The sequence below is a fragment of the Gorilla gorilla genome, chromosome 6 (assembly GCF_029281585.2).
Source record: "Gorilla gorilla gorilla isolate KB3781 chromosome 6, NHGRI_mGorGor1-v2.1_pri, whole genome shotgun sequence".
In the NCBI taxonomy this organism is placed as follows: Eukaryota; Metazoa; Chordata; class Mammalia; order Primates; family Hominidae; genus Gorilla; species Gorilla gorilla.
Window position 1 is genome coordinate 14,674,550 of NC_073230.2, and position 21,971 is coordinate 14,696,520.

Consider the following 21,971-nt stretch of genomic DNA (forward strand, 5'->3'; position numbering starts at 1 on the left):
TAATTCATTTTTATCCTATTTACACAGTGTAGACCTCTATTAGAAATAAAAATTGGCCTTTCCCCACAGATAGCTTGAGAAGTACTCATCTAGAGTCTCATCATTGAGCTCTTCCTCTATACCAGTGCTACTCAAAATGCGGTCCTGGCCTGACAGTTTGTAAACTGTCTGCACAAGATAATGAGGTTACACTAGGATGTAAATCAGTTTTAAGCTCACTGCTTACTTAAATGGACAGTTTTAAGTTTCAGTTTTAAGCTCACTGCTTAGTTAAGTGGACATTTTGATTGGTTGGTTCTGATAGTAGGCCTTTTTCAAAGTAATGTGTTGCTTTCTATTCTGGTATAAGCTCCTTATTTCTTTGCAAACCTGTAGTTTAAAGAGCACTGCTCTAGACCATCTTGGAATTCCCATGTCTACCATTGTTCTCTTCTGTTTTTGATTGGTGGATTTACATTTTGGAATGAGGTATGTTACTATCAGAAAGTAATCTCAACTCCTGTGCTTTGACCTTTTACCACCTCAGGGTACTTGTGGAAATTCTTAATAGTGGATTATTGTGAACTTCAAAAATGAACTGCCACTTCAGCAGCATGTCTTTCCTGCTCTTCAGAAACTCATTCAGAGCAGTGAGAAATTTCTGTCAATAATCTATTAAAAACTGGCTGCTTTCTTTTATGAAGTGCCAAGCAGAGACTATTTAAGGCAGCATTTAGCATGCCTATGAAGCACCAGGAGAACTTATTAAAATGCTGATTCTGATTCAGTAGGTCTGGGCCTAAGATTATGCATTTCTAACAGGCTCCCAGGTGATGCTGCTGCTTTTAATCAGTAAACTACCGTTTGAGACGAATTTAGATTGTAATGTCAACTCTTACTAGCTCCAGTGATGTCCTGGATAACACTGACGTGAAACCAGTAAATCAGAGTGTCAGTTCACATTAGGATGAGTTTGCTTTCCTTTGGCTAAATCACTAATAGAGGGATAAATAGGGACTTTGAAATTAGGAAAATGCTTTCTTCAGTATAATTTATTAATATTTGTATTTTACATCTATGTAAATAACTTTTTAAAATGTTTTGTTTAATAGATGAGAACACAGACATTGCTGAAAACCTCTATCAGAAAGTTAGAATTCTTTGCTGGGTTATGACCGGCCCTCAAAACCTAGAGAAAAAGGCCAAACACGTCAAAGCTACTTGGGCCCAGCGTTGTAACAAAGTGTTGTTTATGAGTTCAGAAGAAAATAAAGACTTCCCTGCTGTGGGATTGAAAACCAAAGAAGGCAGAGATCAACTATACTGGAAAACAATTAAAGCTTTTCAGTATGTTCATGAACATTATTTAGAAGATGCTGATTGGTTTTTGAAAGCAGATGATGACACATATGTCATACTAGACAATTTGAGGTGGCTTCTTTCAAAATACGACCCTGAAGAACCCATTTACTTTGGGAGAAGATTTAAGCCTTATGTAAAGCAGGGCTACATGAGTGGAGGAGCAGGATATGTACTAAGCAAAGAAGCCTTGAAAAGATTTGTTGATGCATTTAAAACAGACAAGTGTACACATAGTTCCTCCATTGAAGACTTAGCACTGGGGAGATGCATGGAAATTATGAATGTAGAAGCAGGAGATTCCAGAGATACCATTGGAAAAGAAACTTTTCATCCCTTTGTGCCAGAACACCATTTAATTAAAGGTTATCTACCTAGAACGTTTTGGTACTGGAATTACAACTATTATCCTCCTGTAGAGGTAAGTTTAGAAATTTTATTACTATGTCAATACTTGGACTGACTGAATTTTGTTGATAAAAATGTGTTAATATGTGTATGTTTCTTTAGTACCAATAACGAGGACTCTTTCTTAGTCTTTTTAAATAGAGTGGCAGTATAACAAAATAGATGAGAACAGGGACATCAGCAGTCAGCAATAGTCACTTAGCAAATATCTGTTGGTGCTGTTATATGCCAGGCACTGAGAATGTAGAAGTAAATCACAGCCAATTTCCAGTTCTCGTGAACCTTACATTCTGGATGAGGAGATATACAGTAAACAGGCAGACTTGTAAATATAAAATAGGATTTTAGTAGTAAGTGCCCTGAAGAAAAATAAGCCAAGTAAGGGGATGGAGAGTGACCCAGAGTGGGATGGAGTCCTCTGGTTTGGGTGATTAAGAAGGCCTCTCAAAGAGGTGACTTTTGAGCAGAAACCTGAGTGTTATTAGAGAGCAAGTTGTGTGAAGATCTGGGTAAAGAGCCTTCTAGTCATCAGGAGGACTTAATGGAGGTTCAGAAAGACCTAGAGTCAAATCCTGCTCTCTCACTTAATAGCCGAACAACCTTGGATGGACAGGAGCCTTGGATGACATCTGAGCTTCAGTTTCCTCATTTGTAAGATGGACATAATGTACCTGTCTTATTTAGTTGTTGTAATTACAACATAGTACAGCCCTTCACACAGTAAGCATTTAATAAGCCTTGGCTCACATTCCTGAGAATTTTATCTAAAGTGCATTATTTTAGGAAGTATTTCAGTAGTACAAATATTTCAGAATATACATTGTACTTATCCCCTATCTTTACCAAATATTAATCTTTTGCCACATGTTTCAGTTATTTAAAGAAAAAAATGCTATAGTATTGTTTTTCAGATTTTTAAATAAGTATTTTTCTACAACTTGCCCTTTTCACACAACATTGAGATTTATCAATGTTAATTACATGTCTGCTGTGTTCACTATTATAAGCATTGCTTCAGTGAATAACTGAATGAGACCAGGAATCATGAAACCTAGCTTTTAGGCTCAATTCTGTTACTAATAATGCCTTTAGGCAAGTCACTAGTTCTCTATGCCTTCTTTTCTGTGGACCTAACATGTAAATAATACACTTCATGCTACTACTGTCATCTTCATAAGGCAATGCTTTCAAATCATCATCTGGAACAGTGATTCTCAACCCAGGGCAATTTTGCCCCCAGAGGACATTTGGCAAGGTCTGGAGACATTTTTGGTTGTTACAGCTAGGAGGCTGCTACTGGCATCTAATGGGTAGAAACCCACTACATTATAAACCTACTAAATGCTAAACATCCTAAAATGCAGAGGACAGCCTCCTACAACAAAGAATTACTCTAGCCCAAAATGTCAGTAGTACCATGGTTCAGAGACCCTGGCCTAGAACATCTGACCCAAGCTTTAGGTAATCAGCTTTAAAAGGAAACTTTTGATAGTCTGTTTTTCTATTTTAGTGAGAGTACTACTTTGGATGCTTTTTTGATGTAAACTTTTCTTAATATATTCTGGCCATTCCAAGATGACTTGATCTTTTTTCCTTTCTTAATTCTGTATCCTTTTCCCATATAACAAATTTACCCAAATTCAAGAATATAAACATGTATCAAATACATCCAAATGCATATAAGATCTTACTAAGAGTATCTGATGTTGGATACACATACAATAGTAGCAAAGGGACATCATAATTGTCACTATTTTGTAAACAGTAAAATAGCCTTCCTTCCAAAAGTACTGCCTACAATTCCTGTTTACAAATAAAGTATACCTAACAATATGCTTTATATGAACAAAATAAATATAGTGCATCCTTTTTTTACACTGTAGTGGTTTATTAAATGGATGGCAAATTTGTTCTTTCTCTAAAAATTTATCAAATTATTTTGAAGACCATAAAACAGAATTAGAATTCACAGTGCCAAAATTGACCCATCAATCTGACATTGCCTGTTCCTCCCTCAGGAGATCCTTACATAAACCCAACGTGAAACTAAAATTCTATTATTATCCATCTATCATTTAGTAAGTTTTCTTCCCCCTAAATGAGTTTAAATCTTATACATACTTTTTTTTTTCTATATACTAATTACTGAAAATACAGAAAATTTTTATCTAGCAAGTCAGGGTAAAAGATATTCTAATTCATGAAAGAGTTACATTCCTAAATTTCTTGTTCAGAACTGACTCTTAAGCAGTTCCCTTCCCACTCCACCTTTTTAGTAATAGACTTTTCACCAGAGAAGTTGCAGTGAGTCTTAATATGGTAGATTTAAAATATATGTGTAATTGTTTACATATATATCTCTCTCTACATGAAAAATTGACTTTTCTGTAGGTCAGAAATGGTCAAATATGATCTATTTTATTCAGTTTTATTTACATTATGCTATCTGAAACATATTAGTACATAATTGAGGTAGAGAGCTCCTGATTTTTTTAAAATTGTTAACTAATTATTCTACTTCCATTTTTTAACTCATTACTGATTTAAAATATCCCCTTTATCATACACTGTAACCTTACTTATCGTAGGATCTAAATCTGGGATTTCGGTTCTATGCCATTGTTCTCATTTGATTTTGGCCCAGCACCATATTGTTTTGAACCTTGTAGCTTTACAGCAGTTTTAAGTTACTATTCTAAGGGCAACTTAACTCTTCTTTTTTTCTAAGTGTTTTGGCAACTCATTTCTTTATCTTTGCATACAAACTCATTAATTTAGGGACAATAACATCTTTGCCCAGTATTTTTTGTAAGTCACCTTTTAGGTCCTTTGGTCAAGTTTTATAAACTATTTCCATAGGTATGCAATATTTTTGTTACTGTCCTACTTGGGCTTTTAAAGACTTAACTTTTTACTGATACGTATGAAAACTTATTTGTTTGATTTTCTTTTTAAGCATCTTTAAAATCTGGCTTTGTAACTGAATTCTCTATTTCTGATGATTCTTCACTTGAGATTCTTGAGTTTTTTTGCGTAACCATAATTGTCTGCTAGCTCTTGTTTTCTAATAATTATAGCTTTTTACTTTTATTGTCTTTTATTGCATAAACGCTTAACAGAATCCTGGCCATCCAGTAAAATATAAATAAATAAGAGTAATATAATTAATGCAGTAAATCTTATCAAAAATATTATTTTACAGAATATAAAAATTGCTTCCAGAGGTCAGCAATTTATAACTATTACTGGTCTAGTCCTTAAGTTTAATATGCACTGGACAGTATCGTAGCCACTGAGTATGTGTGGTTATTGAGCACTTGAAATGTGGCTAGTCCAAATTGAGATATGCTGTAAATAAAATACACACCTAATTTCAAGAAAGGTTTCATTAATCATCGCAAAACTATTGCATGTTAAAACAGTATGATGAACTTTTTCAGTTAAATAAAATGAAATTAATTTCACTTTTTTTTTTTTTTTTTTTACATTTTTAATGTGGCTACTATATGGCTTACGTATCTGCTGGACAGAGCTAGTTTAGATAATCACAAGTTGACTTATCTGGTTATTTTTCCTATTTGCTTTTATTCTGATATTTCCTAAAGGTACAAGAGTAGGTTGTCTAAGAATCTACATATCCAGTGTGTGTTTCAAAGGAAAGTTGAGAGATAACAGCAGAGAAAACGCAGTGGACAGTTTGATAATTTTTACACACTGTAAGCTACATACTTCCAAACATAAATTATTAGATTTATTAAATATTCAATCAATATGAATCTTCTCTTGGAACTTGCCAGACTATCTCCCTCATTCTTTACAAAGATGTCAGATGGAGCCTGAAGTTTTGTTGGAGTCACCTGGACGACACCAACATTCTCCAGATACCAATTCTGACTCTAGGTTGACCTGCTTAATTCATCTCTTTTTCTGTCTTCTTAATTTTCTTGCTTTCTTGTTCGTTGTATTGTTGTTGTTTTATTTTAAACTTTGTTCTCATACCAACCCTATTAGGAATTTATGAGAATTACATAACTGGACAAAGGTTTAAATCTGACCTACCTGAGGGCCACCTGATAGGATTTTTCAGTCAATAATAGCTAACATTTATTGAGCATTTATTTTAAGCAAAAGGTAATGCCAAGCGTTTTACACACATTGTCTCCTTTAAATAACCACCTTTTACAGATGTGGAAATTAAAGCCTATAGAGATTAAATAACTTACTCAAGGTCGTATACTAGCCCACAAAATTTGGGTTCAAACCCAAGTCTAGGTTGAGAGCTTTGTCTCAAATACTGTACTGTTTGGGTTGATACATATATAGATGAAGTGTATTGGGTTGTAGACACCTAATGGGCAAGGCTTTATAGTCATTGAATGCCCTAGAGGTATGTTTCCGAGTCTGAGCCGCACAAAAAAATTACAGTGAGAAAATTAGGAAGAGAAAGCAGATGTTGGAGAAGGAGATTTCTCCTTGTATAGCTGCTCCTTTGATTTGAAGAAATCTCAGTAATTTTATCCGCTAAAGAGTGTGAGAGAATATTGTTTCATTTAAAAATACTTTCCACAGTTTCACTTGGTTTCACCAATTTCAATTGGTTTTAAATCATTAGGATGTCTGAGTAAACTTGATTTCTTCCACAGGTCTGGTACATTAGGTTCCTCTGCTTTACCTTGCCATCTTTAATGTTTGTATTCTTTTAAAATTAGCTTGTCCTTTATAAGTATGTAAATATTGTATGCTAGCAATGTGCTGTTTATTAACAATACCTGTTTCCACTACTTTTTTAGGGTCCTGGTTGCTGTTCTGATCTTGCAGTTTCTTTTCACTATGTTGATTCTACAACCATGTATGAGTTAGAATACCTCGTTTATCATCTTCGTCCATATGGTTATTTATACAGATATCAACCTACCTTACCTGAACGTATACTAAAGGAAATTAGTCAAGCAAACAAAAATGAAGATACAAAAGTGAAGTTAGGAAATCCTTGAAAGAAAATCATGAATGAACAAAGGTAATATGTCTAGCACTGCACTGAAAAAGGACTTCTGCATTTCTGACATAGAACACTGGAATCCCAGTGAGGAATTCTAAGTGAACATTCCTTATAGAAACCTTTCACATGAATGACTATAAACTGAAGCTTTAAATGAGCTGTGAAGTGTGTTAAAATGTGTTTTGATACAGTAATATATAAATATATCTATATATATGAGGAACTTGTGTTTTTTAAATGGTGGCCAGGTAGAGGAACTAGAAAAGAGATTTTGTTGCCTGTTTTCTGACCATCTGTGTTATTGTCACTGAGAAACTAAAATAGTAAATTTACTAAAACTACACTGCACCATGTTGGTAATAATCAGATCTGCCTTAAAGAAAAGAAAATTTTAGAAAGAAATATTGTTGCTCAGTGTTGTTAATACAGCTCAAGAATTGAGTTTATATTTGCAGTATGCTATAAATGATACCCCCCTACCACACACACACACACAGTTTTTGTCTAATGAAAATGTTGCTGTGATTATTTATAATTGGTAGTATTTCTTCCAGAAGAAGCTAAAATAAGACTGGCACTTACCCTGAAGTGCATTAATAAAACCACACTTTAAAATTATCATGGGCCTTGACTATATTATATACTTGATTCTAATTAGTAATCTTTTACGCAATCTCTGTTGTCTCTTTTCTAAATGTGTTTAGCCACTCTTGAATACCATTCTCCACTATTAACATTAATTTACTCAAACCGTTCATAGCATTCTGTAAACATGTATTTTACATATTTGTTCCCAAATTTACCCATTGTTCATTATGGGTAACTAATAATAAATTTAATGCTGTTTCAGGATGCTTTTCTTATAACAGTGCCACTCTCAGGAATTACTAAGTGACATTTTAAATTGATATTTTAAACTCTTTCCAACTACATAGTTACGGTTTATTTCATTCTCATCCTGTTGGGATGAGAACTTGTTTGTGCCTTTCATAACTTGTTTAAAGCAGAGTTTTAAAATTAGTTTATAGGATCTGAGGTGGCTATTAGTTACAGTGTTTAGAATGCAAGATTCTGATGAGAATTAAAAACAATAGAAAATGCAGAGTGCTTAAACAAAAATGTTATATCTTGAAAGAGTAGATACTTAATTTATAAATAACAGTCTGAAGGTTGATGCTATTTTGGGATAATTGTTTTGCTAATGGATAATTCTAACAACGGAGAATACCTAGTCAAGACTGTCATCAAAAACATTCACAAATGTTTCATTCTATTTTTAGTGACTGTTTAAAGAGTTTCTGAAAGGAAAGAAATTTTTTATTTTTATTATCTTTAGCAGTACTGAGTGTCATAGCAGAATATTTTACAGACTTTCTATGAGATTATTTTTATGGTACAAAGTATTTACATTTCCCTTATGTTTATCATTATGCCAATTTTACATGGCAGTCATGCCACTGACCCTGCTATTTAGCTAAGTAATTTCTTTTTTCGGAGACTGTCTCACTCTGTCTCCCAGGCTGGACTGCAGTGGTGCGATTCTCCTGCCTCAGCTTCCCGAGTAGCGGGGATTACAGGCACGCGCTGCCACGCCCCGCCAGTTTTCATATTTTTAGTAGAGACAGGGTTTTGCCATGTTGGCCAGGCTGGTCTTGAACTCCTGACCTCAGGTGATCCACCCGCCTTGGCATTCCAAAGTGCTGGGATTACGAGTGTGAGTCACAGCACCTGGCTAAGTAATTTCTATTTATTGTGCCAAAACATGTCAAAATCATGAACTCTTTGAATGGTATATTTGAGAGGATGTTCATTTCATTGGTTAACCATGGACTACTCTGTCCACGTAGTGAAAACATGCACCAGTTTTTACCTATTATCATGGTAGTATCATCTGCCAAAATTTCAAGGCATTCATTTTATTCTTTGAACAACTCTTCACCATGGTGTGGACATGAATTTTCATATGTGTTACTTGACTAGAAGTATAAATGGTTTACTATAGATATCCAAAAACCTTAAGATTTGCTCATAGGAAACGAATATTGTGATGAATCCTGGGCTCTAGAGTCAGACTTGCTTGGGTTTAAATTCTTGCTCTAACACTTACTGTTTTTGTAACCTTGAGCAATTTTAATCTGTGTCTCAATTTCCTCATCTTTTAATTAGGGATGATAATACTACCTACCTCACAGGATTTTTATGAGGATTAAATAAATGTAAGGTTTTTAGAACATTGATAGGGAGCAATAAATAGAAGATTGTATTATTATTCTGTTACCTTGGAGTGTAAATACTGCATTTAAGTGAATGAAAAATTTGCTTTGACCAGATACTGAAAGAAATAAGTAATAGCTAGTATTTATCCAGTGCCAACTGTATGCTAGGTACTGTGCTTAGATAATCTGTGTATAATAAATAGTGTTAATCCTCAAAATTTGGGTGTTATACCCATATTATAGATAAGGAAACTGAGGCTCAGAGAATTAAAGTAACTTTGTCACTATCACAAAGCTAGTAAGTAACAGAGGTAGGATTCATATTCAAAACCCTGTGTGTTCATTTGAACCGTATCAGGCTTGGGGCTATTCATTTAGCATTATTTCCATTTTTATGTATATGATATATGACGTCTGATGCATTGGCCAGTAATAGTCAAATTAACCCAGCCAAATTGTCACAGTGATTCTTAAACTGTGGTTCTCACACTTGCCCAGGATGTTGTTAAATGCAGATCTGAAGACCCCAATCTCAGAAATTCAAATTTAAGCATGGGGCCCAAGAGTATGCATTCTTACCAGATACTCTAGGGCAGTGATTGTCAAAAGTGTGGTCCCAACAAACAGCATTAACGTCACCTGGGAACTTGTTGGAAATGCAGCCTCTCTCAGGGCCTCATCTCAGATCTACTAAATCAGATACTCTAGGGGCAGGGGCAGGGGCAGGGGCTAGCAGTTGTGTTTAAGCAAACTCTGCAGGTGTCTTTCTTATCCTAGTTTGAGAACCAGTACCCAACAACCTACATGATTTTGGTGCAAGTAGTGTTTGAAACACACTGAAGATTACTGCCCCATTACTAAGACATTTTTCAAAAAGCATGTTTTAAATCAGTGTAGTCCAGGATCATACTATATTAAATATAAAATAAAGATAACTTAAAGGATCATTGGATCATTCATTTTGGCCAAATTTTTAGCTTCTCCAAAGTGACTAACATCAGGGCCCACAATAAAATCTGTAATTCTCCAAGTTTAGTAATTTTATATTGAGGCAGGAAGGGTTCATTAAGTACTAATAAGTACATAATTTATTAAAAACATACATAAGTGTCATCAAAAAGGTCCACAATTGTTAGTAAAAAAAAAAATTAAATTGAAGTAGTAAATGCTGTTTTATAACATACATTTTTCTGCTAATTCATTCTGTTTTGTGTGGCCTAATAAAGCAAAAGAAAAATAAAAAAGCAATTCTCCAAGTACTTCATAGAGCACATAAAACCACATTTCATGATGATGATGTATTCACTATCTTTTAGATTAAGATCTTTGTTATTTGGTAAATGATTTCAGTATGGTTTTAAAACATAAGGCTTTTGATGTCTTATGTTCTCTAATAATGGTATGCTTGTATTTTCTAGTGGGAAGTTCATAGATAAAGCAGATTTTTGTCCCAGTTTGCTTTCAAATATAAATTTCAGAGGGCTTTTTCTTACTGTAATGAGGTATGAAAATAAATCACTGATCAGCTCTTAATATTTTTTGAATATGCAATTGGATTTGAGCAGTAAATTTGCTAACTGGTTATTTTCACAATTTTCTTGAATATTAAGTTTTCACTTCTTTGAGACTGTCAAACTATAGTTACTACCAGGTTGATGCACTGTACTTGAAAGAATCCCTTGATTAAATTACATCTAGCATTTTATTTGCCATTTAAATTTTCAGTTCATTAGACTATAATTCTTTGACAGTTTCTGCCTGGTGTTTATTGCCCTTCTTTGTTTGCTTTATTACTAACTTCCATTTTCTAGTTACTCTTAAATGCTGCCTTCACAGGGTTAATTTGGCTGTTAATAGTGATTAGAATTTTTATTACTTAATTGATAATTTTAAACCTACTAACTAGGGTTCCCTATGAAATTGAAAGTAAAAGTCTAAGAATAATGCCTGCTGGCTCTCGAGATACTTGCCCTACTTAAAAATCTATAATTTTAAATTAATTCTATGTCTACAATTATTAAAGGAAGTAAAGTTATTTGGGTTCTTCCACTCACCCTTTTCTCAAAAACAACAACAAAAAACAAAACTCGTTTTATTTTTCTACTTTATAGTAGGCCTGACAGAAACATACTGAAGCAATCTGGGAGGCAACCTGTGGTAGATTTTATGCTAAATGTTAATGTAACCTCTGTTGATTTTTTTAAAAGTGTTTATATATAAGATTTGAAATAAAAACTTTAATACAGGCTAGAATAAGGAATTTTACAAATTCTCTTTAGAGAAACCAACATTAAAGTTTTAGAGTTGAATTTTGCTCTATTTCAACTCCCTTACCTCTCTAGTTTTCAGTTTATATTAAGTTTTAATAACTTTGCAGGGCCCTGCAAATTAATAATCTACATGAAGTATATTATTAGAGGGAAACTAATCTTACTGCTAAGCAGTGTGTTGTACTACATAGTGAATGTTGGTGTTTTGGAATTTAAAAATTATTTAAGGTAATGGTGTTATGGTTTAAAAATGTCTGGTGACTTGCTTATTTTTAAGTGATCACCATTAAGTCAGAAAAATGTATTTTTAAATGTTTTTTGAAGTGCCTTTTGAACATTTTTAAACAGCGGATTTAAATAATGCATAAAATAAATTGCCATGTTCAAAGTTGTTTCATCTGATTATTTTTAACCAATATAAAAGTTGTGAGATGAATGTTGTCTTTTATGGGTAGTTTGGGGTTATTTTTCCAAAAGTTTAAAATTGTTTTCCCATCAAAGCTATTTAGTTTGAATAGGCTTTCGTAAGTTTTACTGCAATATATGTATTATTTACTTTAAAGCAACAAAATATTCCACCTCTGATAATAATATACTGTAAAAAAATTAGAAACACTGTAGTCTAGGTAAGTGTGTCTAGATGGGTGGGGGTGGAGGAGGGGAGAGAATCTCATATATTTAGAGAGAGATTGCTTCTGTGCTCCTTGGTATATTTTGATCTATCTCATACACTGAGAAATTAGTTTATTCAACAAATACTTATGCCAGGCATCTGCTAGAAATACAGTGGTGAGCAAGACATACAGGATGTCTTAATTCTAGAGTTAGAAAATAAGCTAGTAGATGAATAAACCAAGTATTTCATAGAGTGGTATTAGGAAAATAAAACTATTATCAGAACAATTTTCTGGATGGGGTATTAAGGAAGACTAGGAAGTAACATTTGAGCAGAGACTTGAATGTTGAACAACAGACATTTTATATACTTCAGAAGTTACTTTTATCTATGAAATTATTTGCTCCAACTATGTGTTAAAAAAAAAAAAAAAAAACTTTCCACCCTTGCTTAATCATGCTGTAGGTATATGTGAAGGCTTACTGAAATGTAAACTGTAGGCTAAAAAACTTTGTGTTTTTAGGCATACTTCATCCAGAGCTCAGGTGTATTGATAGATTTGTCTGGGAGTTTCAGAATATGAATAAAAATAGACCTAGTATTTTATCTCTTTCTAGGCAAACAGTTACAAATTCCATAAGGCCCTTGAGTCTAGCCTATATGTCTTGATTTTTCAGTAATCTGCTACCCAGTATGTTATTAGCATGTGTGTGTGCACACGCAAGCATGCATTACACACTGTTATTTGGATTAGACAGCTTTAGAAAAGCTGAGGAGATAAATACCACTTCATACTACTTTAGTAGTAGAGTTGTATAATTTAACATATTCAGAAAGCTAAATATTTTCCAACTAGCTGTACTGATAATTGTTAAGTCATTGGAAAGTAGATAATATTTACCTAAATATATACAATTAAACCTATTTTAAGTTTTCCAAAGGTGTGACTTCATAGTACTGGAAAGGATACAAGAAGATTCTTGCTGAATTTATCTCCTTGTTAAAGGGAAGTACTCTACAGAGCTCAACATAGTGGTCGTCTTAAAGTCTAATAATGCTGACAATATGGATTGTTCAAGGGAAATTTTTTTAGTGGTTAAGAATGAACTAACATTTAACTACTAAAGTTGAATAAGTTCAGCAACATTGGCATTCTCCAGATACATCTGTATTAGTAAAACAGAAGTGAACTTTGTTTTGCCATGAGTTTATTACTAATTAACGCATTTTGTATTGCTGCCTAGAACTTAAAACTGTCTCTGTGTTGCATTTCTTCTACAAAATGTGCTAGTGTTTCTTGTATTATTATCAATATTGCTTTTCTCCAGGACTGAAAATTTGTCCAGGGCATTATATACTTTCTTATATATTGCCCCTGTATAGTGCAGGTTAATACAACAGCTTACTTTGAAATAACAAAATACTCATATTTTAAAAAATGAGATTCAATCCTAGAACTTAGGCTCTTTGGCTTTTCTAATGAATGCCTAGTGAAAGATTAACAGTACTTCTTCATTTCTAGAACTGCTGAATGATGTGCTATCATAGAACTAATTTGGGTACAGTGTCTTCATTTTTACAACTGATCAGTTTTTGACTTTCTTAAGCTTCAATTTTTTTTCATAGAACTACCTGAACTGCATTGTCTCCCCTTCTATACCTCTAACAGTTCATTCTTATTAATTTTCTTGTCTAATTGTTAGATTGTGGAAAGGTGGTGATAAAATCCAGAACATAGGTTTGGAAGAGAAGTAATACTCAACTTTTCCTTTAGTTCTACACATAACTGTCTTCCTTGTTTTTCTACTTTTTGGTGGGGTGTGGGTAGGTGAGTGTGGGTGTGTATATGTCAGAGACAAAAAGGACGGTTATGATATTTTAATAACTGGATTTTTAATGTAATTGAAGTATTAAAACCACTGTATTTTCATGTTGATTAGGTTTATATAATAAGCGGTTTGTTTGATGAAGTGAAGGTAACTATGTGTTTAGAATAATTGGCCACAGATATAATTCCTGATTTTTAAAGTAATTTTTACAAACCTACTTGCCTGACTGAATTTCTCTCTTTTTTGGCCTTTGAATTTATAGCTCTTGGAACCTTCTCCTACTCATCTCTCATTCCATGTTTTTTTCTTTTACCCTTTCTTTTTCTTGTAATTGGCAGCAGCAAGTCTTTAGTTCCTTAAGACTTTTTATTGCCCCCATTCTCTTTTTTTTTTTTTTTTAAGTAGGGACAGGGTCATATTGTGTTGCCCAGGCTGGTCTTTAAACAGTTTGGCCTCCCAGAGTGTTGGGATTATATGCATGAGCCACCATGCCCGGCTGCCTCTATTTTCTATCAAAATGGATGTGTTTAAGACTTTTTAAAAAATTGTGTATCTTTTGTGAACCTCAGTTCCCTCACCAGCCTAGAAGTTGCTGAAAGAAAGAAGAGATAGCACTCAAAGAATCGATGCCCGCATTATCCTGCAGTTTCCTCTTTCTTAAGGAAATGTTTCCTTCTAGAACCTACTCAGTGAAAATATGGGTGCTTAAATACCTGAAAACCGGTGGGGAGAAAAACTTAATCTTTATAGATAAAAGATTTCAGTGTTCAATATTAAGGCAGTCCTCTCTCACATCTTAAAAATGGTCACTATGACCTGTTGAATAAAATGAATATATCCTCAGATTATGTGACCTTCCACAGCCTGACCTAGCATGTATTCCCTTTTTAAAAAATTGCTATTCCTTACCTAAACTCCAGACAATTTAGCTCCAAATCATTTAACCAACATTTGAGTGCCTACTAAAAGTATTGAGCTAGATAATAGGGATAAAGTGGCAAATTATATTTGTTGCTGTCAAGGAACTCACCTTCTATTAGTAGCAAAGTACCCAAAAAAGTAGGTGTGTGCAGTAGAGTTATACTCTCAGGCAATGTGCTAATTGTTTTACGTTGCATTATCCCATTTAATTCTTACTACAATCCTGGTGGATGGATTGTACTATCCACTGTTTCAGGCATCTACTGGGGATCTTGGTATGTATCCCCCCCGTGGTTAAGGGGGAACTACTGTATTTTGTTAACCTCCAGCACTTTACACAAAAGGGGAACTGAAAGTACCAGATGTTACATAGAAGAAAGAATGGAGTGTGTGAAGCAAGAGACTCTTCTCGAAAGGGGCCATTTAAAGCATTTCATTTCCATATGCAGCCATAACCATGTAAAAACTTCCATCCACATCATTCATTGGCTTTTATACTCTTAATTCATATTGCTAAGAAAACTTCTGGCTTATTCTTGTTAAAGTTTATGAAGTATCCTGATATGGAGGGGGGAAAATGCCATTTCTATGACATAAGCCCATTAAGCCACCCAAGTTGTCAGAATCAAGAGGAGGTGTTTGAGAAACTGTTTCCTCCTTTTAAACATTTAACATTTTTCTTTTGTGTTAGTTTTTCTTCAAGACGTACAAAAAAGTACGCATCATTGTATCTTGTGTATTTACTACCAACTTTTACTAGATAAGTCATCTTTCCATTAAAAAAGTGATAAGCTCCATTATTTTAAAAAAAACTTAAACATTCATTGCAGATGACCATTTCAAAGATGAAAATTTTTAAAGGACCCCAGAGCCCACCACCCTCCAAAGTAATTCCAATTAATGCATAAATATAAATTGGATAGTAAGCTAAATAGATAGAAATGGTTTTATTAAAGTGAGATCGTGTAACAAATGCTAATTTTAACATTATAATTTTAAAAAAATACAGTTGCTCTTGATCTGGCCAAAATCTGCAAATTGTCCTGGGGGCAGGGAGAGGGGAATGTCATCTTAGCAGCAACAAAATTGAGTGATTTCTTTGGGAGGGGGAGATGGAGAGAGGAAGAACGGACTGGACTTAGGCTTCTCTGTAGCAACATTCAGTGCTAAAGCAGAGTGAAGCAAAGTCTACCAGATTCTTGGGGGAGGAAGAAGCCAAGTGATTGCAAATGGAAGGGTAAATTGAAAGAGTCAGGGTGGACACTTCTTGAAAAATCTAGGTGATGAAGCCCATCTAAAGAGATAAATGGACAAACATTGAGAACAGGACTGGTGGTGGTTAATTATTTAACTATGTAGCTATAGAATTATTTAAATAAGGCTATAGAAGCATATTGAAATGTTATAAATCTTGATATAGAAAAGATGATTAACAAGTTAGAAAATAGAATATCAAAGACAAGAGGTAATATATACATGCCCTAATTGGTTTTACTTTTCAGAATAGAAATTTTATAAAATTGATAATATATCAAGAAATAGGGATGTAATATTCTGAATAGTTATGAAGGTAATCACCAAAACTGTAAGCCTGATAACTATTAAAATGAAAACACAAAATTAAAGATAACACAGGCCATATAAGAGAGCTAAAGGGGGAATTTAAAATAGATGGTAGAATTAAGACCAAACATAGATATGATGTCAAATAAGGATAAATATGATTTAACTTATAAATGTATGAATATATAAAAACTGTTGGCCGTACCTTTGGGGAAGGGTACTAGGATTGGAAAGAAATTCAACAATTCACTGTTTTCCTTTTTGAACTTTTAAAAAATCATGTTTATACTGTCATAGTTTAGAGAAGTAAAGTGGGAAAAAAAGCTGTTGGCCCTGGCTCCCTAGGGTTTTTACAACCAGTGGTGAAGAATGTCCACAGACATTCTTAAGCAGCAGTAGAGGTAAGCAGGTACACACATGAGCTGGAAAGATCTCAAAGCTGATTTGGATTCTTTTATCTTGCCCTAAGAAATTACTTTCTTCAATCAAGGGTATAAAGACTGCTGAACTAGTTCATAATGAGGGTAGATGAAGGAGGTATCCATCTTAAAGAGCGGTAAATAGTTGACCCATACAAAGGACCAGCAGCCTCATGTGGATCCATCTTAGCATCCTTCTCTCCTTCTACTCCAAGGGTGAAGAGTACTCAGAAGTTACTATTTATTCTCAAAGCCTTGTGTCAGATTATTTTCATATCTTTCTTAGATCTGTTCTGGCTTGTCTTATTCTCTTATTCATGGAAATAGAAGACACTGAGCCCTTTCCCACATAAAAATATAGGACTACTGATTTCTAGAGCTTACAGATGTTCTAACACCTCGTTTGAAAGATTCAGAAACAGATCTAGAGATGTTAAAGTTTAGAAAAATGACACAAATAATGCCAGAAGTGGCAACAGAACTCAATTTTCCTGACTCCCAGGTTAGTGGTCTTTGTACTAAATGCAATTTCTTATCTTCCCTCAACAACCTGAGCTGTGTACTTTAACAAAATTTTTTGTGGGTACATAGTAGGTGTACATATTTATAGGGTACATGAGACACTTTGATACAGCCATGCAATAAGTAATAATCACATCATAGAAAATGGAGTATCCATCCCCTGAAATATTTATCCTTTGTGTTACAAACAATCCTATTATATTCTTTATTTTTAAATATGCAATTATTGACTATAGTCACCCTATTGTGCTATCAAATACTAGATCTTATTCATTCTTTCTGTTTTTCTTTGACCCATTGTACTGCTAGATAGAACTCACATATTTGGTCCCTGCCTTTTCCCACCATTTGCAAAGAGATTCTAGGAACGATCCTAATAGTTGCCGGGCACTGTTATCAGAGATCAAATCTGTCTTGTTTCCAATTGTGCCTGGGACATAATAGGATTTTTTTTTTTTTTTAAATAACAAAGCCGTGTGTAGTGGCTGCATGCCTGTTGTCCTAGCTACCCAGGAGGCTGAAGCTCAGGAGTTCAAGTCCACCCTGGGCAACAAGACTCCATCTCCACAACAAAAAAGTTTAAAAAGATTACTATACAATTACTATACATTGTATGTATCAAAATATTACTCTCTCCCCCATAAATATGTACATTATATATCAATTAAAAGGAAATAAATGGTGAGCATCCTTTCACTATGAAGAAAAGTTCTCCATATGCCCCCTACTTTCTTCTGTTTCATTTTTATGGAGACCTCTAAACAAAATGCTTTTCTCATAGATATGGAGGGACTCCTAAACAGGTTTTCTGCTTGAGAAAATCTTGATTTGAACTCCACGTATCATACACCATCAGGCAAAAAACCTCCCATTTATGTTGGAGAATATAGTCCAGAAAAAGAACAAAACCTCAAGTGTGGGCAGAAGATTGTGTGTATTTGCTATTAGGGAGGAGAGCTCAGGTTCCTTTTCTCTACAGTGACCATTAGACATTCCAAAGCACTGTCACTTGGTATGTCTCAGTGCTCTTGGTTACTGAAGCAACAAGTGATCTCTGAGGACAAAAAAAGGTAGGGTCGTTCCTAACACTGGTAAGGAGAAAACTGTGTCGAGTTAATAATTAATTTACATGTCAAGTTACAAGTTTTCTATCCTAAAATCCAAAAAAAGCAACAGCTCTTTTTTTTCCTCCAGTCATTAAATCACCCATTCAACAAACTTTCACCACGCTCATGGTTTGTCAGCTATAGAAGAGAAAGGAGGACGAAACCTGTGGTTAAGGCTTGCCTGAAGGATCTCACATTTGGGTTGGGGGCTGACATGCCAGTGAACAAATAGCCTCCTCAGGACTATGATAGAGGTATTTACAAAGAACTATAAGAGGACTGTATATTAAGTGTTTAGGGATCTGAGAAGTTTCAAAGAAATTGTGGCATTTGAACTGGATTTAAAGAATAAGGCTCAGGTACAACTTCATGTGAAAGAGTCGATATATTCACAAATTTGCCAAAGCCCAGTTAACTTCATTCTTCTAGAGTTCCAGTTTTTTCCCAGGTGCAGTCAGTGTACCATTTTTTCTGAGACCCAGAGCCATTTTCTTTCATTGGCATGTTTTTAGGTTTATTTTTCAATAACTCCAGTACCCCTGAAATTTCCTTCCTTAGATCTTGAATAAATATATTCAAGTTGGGCATTACTGCATGGTTTGAGGATAATGTCTTTCCTGTTAAAAATATTTTTAAGTTTTTATACAAAGGTAATATATGTGCTTGGTAAAAGAGAATGAATATAAAATGAAAAGCTGTAATCTACTACAGCCCCACCCAGCAGTCCCTTTGTCCAGCCATAAACAGAAAATAACAGAACTGTACTACTCATTTCCAAACTAAACACATCATTCTGCTCCTTGCCTTTTCTGCTTACTGTTTAATAACTTAGAGATAATTCTTTTTAATAGTTAACTAGATCTCTGTATGGATGTGCCACAATTTTAAAGCCATTCCTCTATTGATAATTGAGTTGGATACTTTTATTATAATTACTGCTGCACTGAACATCCTTGAAATGATAGTGTGGGTACAGCCATAGGATAAGTTCCTAGCAAGGAACTGCTGAGATAAAGAATGTATGCATTTAAATATTCATAGATACTGCCAGATTGCCTTCTTAAACTGTACTGTACTACCTTATACTACTACTCAACATTTGTGAGTATATTTTCCTGCCCCTTTTACCAAAGTTTTTGATTATTGAACTTACTAGTTTTATCACTGCATTAATATCTGATAATTGTTGATTTGTACTTAAGGTTTGAGTTTTTTAATACATTGGTAATTTGCATTTCATCTTAGCCAGTTTTTAATATTGAATTACTAGGGTTTTTAAAAATTTTTATAAACTCTCTGAATATTGGCTTAGTTTATATGTATTAGAACTGTTATGATTATTTCGTACTTGTTTTTTCCCCACACAAACCAATTAATCTTTTCTTAGGGCTATTGAATTGTGTGTCTTGCTCACACCAAGGTTTATTTATAATATGCTTATGTTTTCCTCTTACTTTCATAAGTTTCATAAGTTTCATTTTTTGTTTTTATATTTTTGATCCCTCCAGAATTTATTTTCTTATATGGAGTGAGGTAGGAAAATGGCTGCCCGTTTGTTGTAATACACTTTATTTGACGATCCTTTCTTTCAACATTTATTTTAAATCACCATTACCACATGATATTTCATTATCGGTTTGTGTATAAACTGTATTCTGGTCTGCTTATCTGCCTATTTCTTCTGCAGTACATTGTTTTAATGATTTCGGATTCATAACACTTAATAACTGACAGAATGAATTACCTACTTAAACATTTCGTACAGACACTGTGGTGGATTCTGCTACATATCATGGCATTATGCCATGAATGCTTTCCAGCATTATTGGCAGAAATAGCCACCCTTAAAATATTCCCCTCGTGATCCTCAGCGGTTCCCAGGGTACAGTGTGTAATGTGTACCCAGAAATGGGTTGCCCTCTTGCCCATTCCTGGGCTGCCTCCTTGGGACAGTGACTCCAGTTAACTTGCTGCTTCAGTGGGCACTACCGTCTTCTGCTGGTGACTTCTGTCATCTTGTTTGACCCTGGGGAAAAGACTTATTTTCCTCTTTGTTGCCCACAGTAGAGACCAGACTTTCCTGACCGTTCCAGAATAATGAAAGAAAGGGTCCAGATAGTACTTTATGAGAGCGGCCAAGCTCCAGTGGAATCCTCTCCACCCTTACCAGGCTGGTGCTCTGCCCTCTTTGCTGCCTGTTTCCAGGTCACCAAAGGTAGTTCAGCTACCCCACTAGAAACCTTCAGTTATCAGCACTTCTTTAGAATTGGAGCCAAATTGACATCTGCACTAAAAGAAATGAGGAAGGTTTCCCCTCACCTAACACTCTGGACACCCTCCTCCCAAAATTCCTGCTGAACCAGCCTCTCCCCTGGGAAGCTGGCAGTGAAAACATTTAGTCTTTTCCGAGGAAATTACACCTTTACTCAGAGAAACGTGGTCTGGATTTTGGATCTGCAGCCCCAGTAAGAGAACTGCCTAATGATCTGGTGTCAGTTAGTACATTTTTGCAGCCCCAGTAAGAGAACTGCCTAATGATCTGGTGTCAGTTAGTACAGTCAGGCCCTTCATATCTGTGGGTTCCGCATCCATGAATTCAGCCAATCGTGGATCAAAAATATTCAATAAAAAATAATGTGACAAAAATATAAACAATACAGTATAACTGTTATTTCCATAGCATTCGTATTAGGTATTATAGAGATGATTTAAAGTATGCAAGAGGATAAGCATAGGTTATATGCAAATACTATATACCATTTTATGTAAGAGATTTAAACATCCATGGGTTTTGGTATCAGAGGGGGTCCTGGAACCAGTACCCCAAGGATACTGAGGGACGACTGTCTATTTCGCAGTCTGTATTGTTTTTACAAGTGGGGCAGCAACAACCAAACCCAAATGAGGCCGCATCAGGCTCAGCCCTGTTCCTATTTTGTCTCCCTGCACTAAGGGTTTCAAGCATGTCTTAGGGCTGTGGTCAGCTTGTTACCCAAATCAGCCTTGAAACCTAACAGAATGTTACTTTATAATTTCCTGTTACTATGTTCCTTTTTAAAGTCAGCTACTTTCAAATCGATCTTCATCCTTTTCAAAATACCAAATTTCGGAAATGGAAGGGGGAAAGGAATGGGGGAAATACAAAGTGAAATCGCCTGTATTTTCTTAGTGACCCTAACTTAGACATGACCAGCTATTTCTGAGATTCTTAAGTAAACAGTGTTTTTTCTCTCTGAAAGTCTGACAGTCTCTGCCATGTCAAGCTCTTTATTTCATGTCTTATACTTAGACCCACTCAGGCTACTTGGACATATGCTCAAATAAGTTGACCAAATGAAAAACGTGTTCAGAGGTTGAGTGACTCTGAGTGAGAATAAGTGAAGCAGAACTGAGTGGTGGAACTTAACCTGCGCCTGAAGTTTCGAAACACATCAAGTCTAGTCTTCTGTATTTTAATAATATACAGACTTAGAGAGTGGAAAGAGATAAAGTGTTATGTGCTCATAAAATCAATTTATAAGTGACCTCATAGGGTCAGTCACCTCAAGATAATATAAATTCATGATTTCATATATTAATGTAACCTTTGCTATGTATTAATCAGTATAAATTTATAATTCAGTAGTCTACAAATCCTAAACTTAGAGAATATTTTCTGAATTTGCTCTTTGATTACTCCACGTCTCTGCATAGAATTTTCTGACACTCACTCATCAGGATGTGTTTATAAAGGGTTTTCTTTCTTCCTCTTCACATTTAAATGA

General features: G+C 34.6%; 1 protein-coding gene across 7 annotated transcripts in view; it reads left to right on the forward strand.

Moving 5' to 3' along the window:
- The window catches only part of C1GALT1 (core 1 synthase, glycoprotein-N-acetylgalactosamine 3-beta-galactosyltransferase 1), a 123,808-nt gene that overhangs the window by 82,675 nt on the left and 19,162 nt on the right, over positions 1-21,971 (forward strand). For 4 of the 7 annotated variants that reach the window (XM_063708381.1, XM_004045095.5, XM_063708380.1 and 1 more), the window contains exons 3-4: positions 1,092-1,759; positions 6,537-7,363. In XM_063708381.1, the coding sequence (XP_063564451.1) occupies positions 1,092-1,759; positions 6,537-6,740 (872 nt within the window). In that variant the 3' untranslated portion in view covers positions 6,741-7,363. Of the gene's footprint in view, positions 1-1,091; positions 1,760-6,536; positions 7,364-21,971 lie in introns of those variants that run through there. The other 3 variants (XM_063708378.1, XM_063708376.1, XM_063708377.1) reach the window with 1 other exon arrangement.